This window comes from Python bivittatus, unplaced genomic scaffold (assembly GCF_059951505.1).
Source record: "Python bivittatus isolate LINGU-HERP-01145 unplaced genomic scaffold, Pbiv_v1 ctg000480_np1212, whole genome shotgun sequence".
NCBI lineage: Eukaryota > Metazoa > Chordata > Lepidosauria > Squamata > Pythonidae > Python > Python bivittatus.
Window position 1 is genome coordinate 72,746,427 of NW_028277075.1, and position 6,841 is coordinate 72,753,267.

At 38.5% G+C, this 6,841-nt stretch overlaps 1 protein-coding gene across 1 annotated transcript; it reads right to left on the bottom strand.

The window, feature by feature from the left end:
- Nucleotides 1-1,004: 1,004 nt before the first annotated feature.
- LOC107326767 (olfactory receptor 4S2-like) lies at nt 1,005-1,961 on the bottom strand. The gene has a single exon (XM_015891376.3). It carries the CDS (start codon nt 1,959-1,961, stop codon nt 1,005-1,007), a length of 957 nt encoding a protein of 318 aa, XP_015746862.3.
- Nucleotides 1,962-6,841: the final 4,880 nt, after the last annotated feature.

Consider the following 6,841-nt stretch of genomic DNA (forward strand, 5'->3'; position numbering starts at 1 on the left):
AAAAGAGTGTGGGTGATAGGCAGTGGTGTCAACAGCAAAGCCAAGGACACCAAAATAACAGCATATGTTCAATGTCATCGCATCAATGTCACAGTTATGCACTTGCATCCTAACATTTTATGAGGCACATAACACACACATGTTATTATTTGCTGCCCCCCCCCGCAGATATTTAAATTATGGGTAACAAGAAAATACTGCCCGCCACTATCTCATCTCTAAAGTAACATAGAGAAATCATCTTTTTTTTAAAATGTCCAATTTCCCAAACATAAATAGACATTTTCCTTTATTTTTGCAAAGTGAGAATACTAGTAAAAGAAAAGGCAAGTGTACCCATTCTTAGTGTTCCTCCCACAGCTTGAGAACACTGTCCACAGGCATAGTAGCCACAGAATTCAGCTGTGATCTTTGCATGTCTCCCTATAGTCAGGCAAGCTGTCTGTTTTTATTTATTTATTTATTTATTTACTTATTTTGCACTTGGATTTCATCAGATGCAAGTGATTCTAAATACCAGTTGCATTCAAATGTGACTATACAAAGAATAAACTTATAAAGCTTCTTGGTACCTCTGAGTAGTTAACACACAAAACTAGTTCTCCTTGAATTATCAGAATAGAACTATTGCAGCAGGAGGAAGAATAAATTAGCCTTCCAGAAACACAGCTAACCATATTTGATAATGTCAATTCAATTATTTTTAACTAAATATTAAAACTTCAAACGTAGTCATTACTATTGTCACTGTATGTCAGGAGGAGAGATAAAATCTTCAGTCCCCAGCCATAAATCTTGGGGGGGGGGGGAGGGAGGGAGGGAATCCTTTATACATGGTAACAAAATTTAAAGCATCCTGATTAGAGATTTCATTTTTATACTCATTATTACAAGGGGAGAGGATGTATTGAAATCCTGCCAAAGATGGAAGGTTTCCTTGTACAATAGGCTCCAGTATAGATGCTACTATATCCTTCTCTGTCAATATAAATATGATTACATTATCAGGGTTTTGGTTTTAAATCTAATTCTAATTTATTTCCCCAAATTACTCTTTTGCTCCATAATTTTCTCATGGCATTTTTTACCTCTTCATTTCTCAAGGTGTAAATTAATGGATTGAGCATAGGAGTGATAATAGTATAGAAAACAGCCACACTTTTGTCCTCTGAGAACGTGGTTGAAGGCCTCATGTAAAGGAAAATGCAGGGGCCAAAAAGCAGAATCACAACCATGATGTGGGAGGCACAGGTTGAAAGAGCCTTGAGACGTCCTTCGGAAGAACGAGTCCTCAATGTGAATAGGATAACAATGTAAGAAATAGTCAGCACAAGAAAAGAACTGAGGGAAATCATGCCACTGTTGGCAATGACAATAAGTCCAATAATGTAGGTATCAGTGCAGGCTAATTTTAATAAAGGGTGAACATCACAAAAATAGTGATCAATTTCATTAGGACCACAGAAAGGTAGCTGTGTAGTAAGGAGCGTCTGTACCATTGAATGTACAAACCCGCCCAGCCATGAGAGAACCACCATCCAACTGCAGACACTCTTGTTCATAATAACAGTATAATGGAGAGGCTTGCAGATCGCAATGTATCGGTCGTATGCCATCAGCGTGAGAAGGAAAATTTCAGTACAACCAAAAAAGTGAACCCCAAAGAGCTGTGCTATGCAACCAACAAAAGATATCGTTTTCTTTTTAACCAGAAAGTCAGCTATCAGTCTAGGAGCAGTGACTGAGGAATAACAGATGTCTACAAAAGAAAGGTAACTGAGAAAGAAATACATGGGAGAAATCAGATGGTGACTGCTCTTGATTGTGACAATGATCAGGAAATTCCCCAGCAGAATTGCCACATAGAAGATCAAAAACAGACCAAAATAGACTTTCTGTAATTCTTGATCCTGAGTAAGTCCCAGGAGGATGAATTCAGACACATTATTTAAATTCCTCATATCTTCAAGGCTAGATAACACATTACAATATGAAATTTAAACACTTATATAAAATTGCAAATATCGTAAAGTTTTGGTTTGGTTTGGTTTAATATAGAGACAGCATTGCAAAGAATCCTTCAGCTGGATGTTCACAGTTCGTGATTCCTTCAGAGTCAAGGAATGATGTGCCCTAAAATATAATGCAAATAACCAGTTGTCAAAGATGTGTACTCAGCAAACTGAGGAAGTCAGTTTAGGAAGTACTGAAGGGCAGCAAGATTATGATCCACTGGGGAAACTTTCCTTAAAAAACAAGTTTGTGACCCAGATTAAACTAAGGTTAACGTTAAATGTTTAAGCACAAAATACATTTCCTTGTATTTTGTATTCTTTGTATAATAACCATCACATTTGCACATTTAAGTCAATAATAGTTGATCTCCTCTATTACCTGATTGGTTGATGGTATTTCTAGTCCACAGTATCTTCCAGCACTCCCAAAATTGCCCTCCCAATTCTATTCACAGACTCTCTCTCTCTCTCTCTCTTTCTCAAGACCAGCCAGAAGTGTTTCCATGTGGGTCTTCAATGAATAAACAAATTGGCTTTGAATGCTCTGCGATTTTGCCTACTTTTCCCAACTCTGTAAGCCATAGTATCATTTCTTTACAACAAAAAGCCTAACAGAAGCCAATAACACAACCTTTCTCTCTCCTTCTCCAGCAAAAATGGTTGCTCTTACAGATTGTCTCTCTTCTCATTCAGAACTACAAAATGAAATATTTAAATGTGGCTAGGTTTTGCCATTACTTCGCTGATCCACTTAACAACCTCCCAGAAGAATTTGAATATTTCCCAATAGAAAATAAAAGCTAAATTATACACTTCTTTTTAATGTGCTGAGCTCATTTCAATCTATTTTCCAATAGTTAATTTGCATCCATTTGGAGTGAAGCCCTACAGCAGTCTTCTTCAACCTCCAGGTGTGTAGGAGTGCCCATCATCACCTGGTCACCTCCACACTTGGAGAGAACCACAGTGCCCATCATCACCTGGTCACCTCCACACTTGGAGAGAACCAAAATTGGGGAAGGATTAACCTTCGCTGAGCAAGGATGCCCTTTAGATGTTAAAGCATGCTGCCAACCGAAGAGTGAAAAGCCGGGCATTGTGTGGATGAGATAATTGTCCAACTCTTTATGAGAAAATTAGGGATGAACTATGGAGGGCACAGTTGCCCAGTTCGTTTTGTCCATATCACGGTATCCCTTTAAGCACTGTTGCAGTGCTGTGCAATGACCCCATGGGAAATGGGCTCCAACGCCAGAACGTCTGACCAGAATATTAAAGAGTGGCCTCCATAGGTATCCGTGCAGATGAGAAAGATATAACATGCAAACAAACATAGAAACTCCTCAAAGGGAATGCAGCAGGAAAGGGGATACTGGGAGTTGGTGGGAAGCAATCCTAGAAACCAACTGTCACCCTCTGACCTAAAGCTCTACTCCCACAGTCTCTGATCTTGCAGGGTCACAAAACAATCCAAGATCAAGAATTCACCCAAAGTTGCAAAATTTCTGCAAAAGGAAACAGAAATGACCCAAATACTCCATAACTACATTTCCCCAGAGAATCTTGCAAGAATTACTGGGGAACAGACTGCAAGAGGGTCAGCAGAAAAACTGCACAGGGTCAATATTGCAAAAATTGTGAAGTGGAAATTATGGTTGCAGACCAATGTAGTAGCATAGACTTCTATTGGTTGAGCCACATCTTTTGGCTTCTCTCTCTCTTAGTTACTTTCTCCCAGCTTGGGTTTTCAGATTTAGGAAGAAGTCATATTTGCATAGTGCCCAAAGGCTATCAATCAAAATCCTCCAAATGGCCCCAAATGGATTTGAAAAATAATGTTTTGTGGTCTTTCTTTAAGGAGATTAATTATGGAAATGGAGTTGGTCTGTCTCCCACTCTTCTCTCCCCCTTAAATTTTTTTGGAAGAAAAAGAGGAAAACTTTGGTCCCATTTCTACTGGTTATGTCACCTCATCATTGGATGGCATACTGAAGCCTTTTAAAGACTTCAAGAGTTGAATCATTCAAACATTGCCTACAGCGTGATCAAAGATGAGCAGATAGATCATCATGACTGGGCACTCCATGATGATACTTCTACTGGTAGCAGAGCAAGCCAACAGTAGGCCAGTGGCTTTTGAAAGCCACCCTGGACTCAACTTCTGGCCCTCAATATCCAGTTTGGGAGGGGTAGACTGGATCATCACCTTGAGCCTACCATTTCAGGAATCTGAAGGACTATGAAGAAGGTATGTATCAAATATGGTTCTCAATGTATTTGCTTGTTTGTTTGTTTCCTTGCTTTTGTGCAATCCAGGTTGTTCACAAGAATCTGCAGATTTAACAAATTGTGTCCTTATATTCCTCCCTCCGCCTCGGGATCTCAACCACCAATTTCTGTAAAGATACATTCTTTGATGATTATTACAGCAACACAAGTGAACAAAACATAACAAAGAGTCAAGATTTTTCCAGAAAAATGGCAGTGGAAGGATACACATAGATCAAGATGTAGAGCCCAAAGAAACACAGCAAGACACCCCCAACCTATGCCCCCAAAGCAGCCAGAGACAGAGAGACGTAGACATGATAACTAAGATATGGATTCGCCAACAGCCATGTCACGGTTGACTGTCATGGCAGCCAGAAGAAGCCTTCAACATCTGTAAAAGTGCAAGAAAAAGGAAACCAGAACAATGCAGCCACTGTAAGTGAATACTAGAATCTGGATCGGCAAGACCAGGTTTCGCCTCCCCTCTAATGCTTGGGCATAGCAACTGATTTTCCAACTAGCTTTTTATTCTGATCCAAGAAAGAGATATCCAGCTGGACACTGATGTGTAAAGAGCATTGTCACGCCATAGATTGGTTGTTGAGAAAGGATAGGGTTGTGACAATTAACCTCATTAGGAAAGGGGAGCTGATTCATTTGGTCTGTGCTCTTTATCTATCTACTAAAGCACTGTGTTGGTTCTCTAGACCTCTTGCTCTACAGGTTCCTTGTGGCATTTTTCATCTTAGCATTCCTCAGTTGTAAAAGATTGGGCTCAACAGGGGAGTGACCCTAGCATAAAAGAGAGCCAAGACTTTTCCAGGAGTATGGCAGTGGAAGGATGCACATAGATCAAGAAGTAGGGCCAAAAGAAGGAGGAGCACAGAATCAGGAGAAGCACAACTGGAGAGTACCTGAGGTCTCCCTTAAGCGGAATATGTTCAAAGAGTGAATAACATGGGCCAAAAACACTAAATCTGCAAGCTAAGGATTCAATTCTTAAATGGGAAAGTGTTTCATAGAAACTAAGGTAGGCAGCCAATAACATCCAATCACTGCCTATTTAAGTTTTCTAGCTAGTTTTATTTGCTCGGAAGCTATTCTGCGTTTTGCTGAATAGCATCCCTTTGATTCTTTCTAACCCAGTGGAATGTTAGAAATAAAAAGTGTAAAAGGATTCAGAACTCAGTCTATCAGCAGGATAACTTCCCTTAAATAAAACAGAATGGAACCACATTTGGAATGGGGACAGAAGCTGGCAAAGAAAGAGAGAGGGAGAAGGAGAGTGGGAGGGAGGGAAGGAGAGAGAGAGAGAGAGAGAGAGAGATTGAGTTTGAAAATGGGCCAGATTTGGCTGAGGGCTGCAGAGGAAAACAATTCAGAAAAAACTCCTCAGGCTGCCCATCTTTCTAGCACCCTTCCTCCTGGTCACACAAACTAGAGCAGGGTAGCTATGAAGATAATGAGACCAACTGGAATTTTCATGAAAAAACATTTAATTAGAGGTTATTTTATACAACATAATACTGAACTCAAAAAGAAGAGGCAAGAGAAAACTCAGGCTATTTTGGATGAGATAGAAAGAAAAGAAGAATTAAAGAAATTTCCAGAGAAGATAAGCATCTCGCATCATATTAACCTTTTACAGCAACAGTTATCAATGTTAACAGTAACAGAAATGGAAATAAAAATGAATTATGTAAACAAAAAAAATGAATTTGGTTAGCAAATAGGGAAATGGTTAGCATAGAAATTAAGAAAAGAAAAAGAAAAAAATGATATTGAAAACTCAATATACCGTACTAACAGATGATGTGGCTATGCAAAAAGAATTCCATCCGTTTCATTCTAATTTGCACAAAGAACATGATATTCCTTTGGAGAAAGTAGATGAATATTTGAAAAAACAAAATCTACCAAGGATTACAGAGAAACAAAGACAAATTATGAATGGACTTATAACAATAAGGGAAGTTTCTGAAGCTATAAAAAAGATTAACCCAGGAAAAATATCTGGACCTGATGGATTATCGGGTTTTTATTATAAACATTTTGAAGATGAACTTTTACAACCTCTGTAAAACACCATGAACTCTATCCTACAGGGAGGAAAGATGCCAGAGAGTTGGAAAGAAGCCAATACAGCATTAGTACCCAAAGAGGGACAAGATTTGACTTTAACAAGAAACTGTAGGCCAAAATCATTATTGAATAATGACTACAAGTTGTTCACAAGGATTCTAGCTGATAGCCTGAAAATAATTTTGCAAGAATTTATTCATGGGGATCAATGTGGGTTTTTACTTAAAAGACAGTTAAAGGACAATGTTAGAAATGTGTTGGACATTTTGGAATATTTGGAGCAGAGAATGACAAACAAGCTGCATTAATTTTTTTAGATGCAGAGAATGCTTTTGACAACTTGAATTGGACTTTTTTATTTAAAGTTTTGGATGATATGGATTTTGGAGACAATTTTATAAAATGGGTAAGGTTGATTTCTACTTCACAGAAATTGAAATTATTATTAATGGGGATGTAACAAAACCATGTGA

Coding starts and splice junctions, on each gene's coding strand:
- LOC107326767 (XM_015891376.3), bottom strand. CDS start 1,961: ATGAGGAATTTAAATAATGTGTCTGAATTCATCCTCCTGGGACTTACT.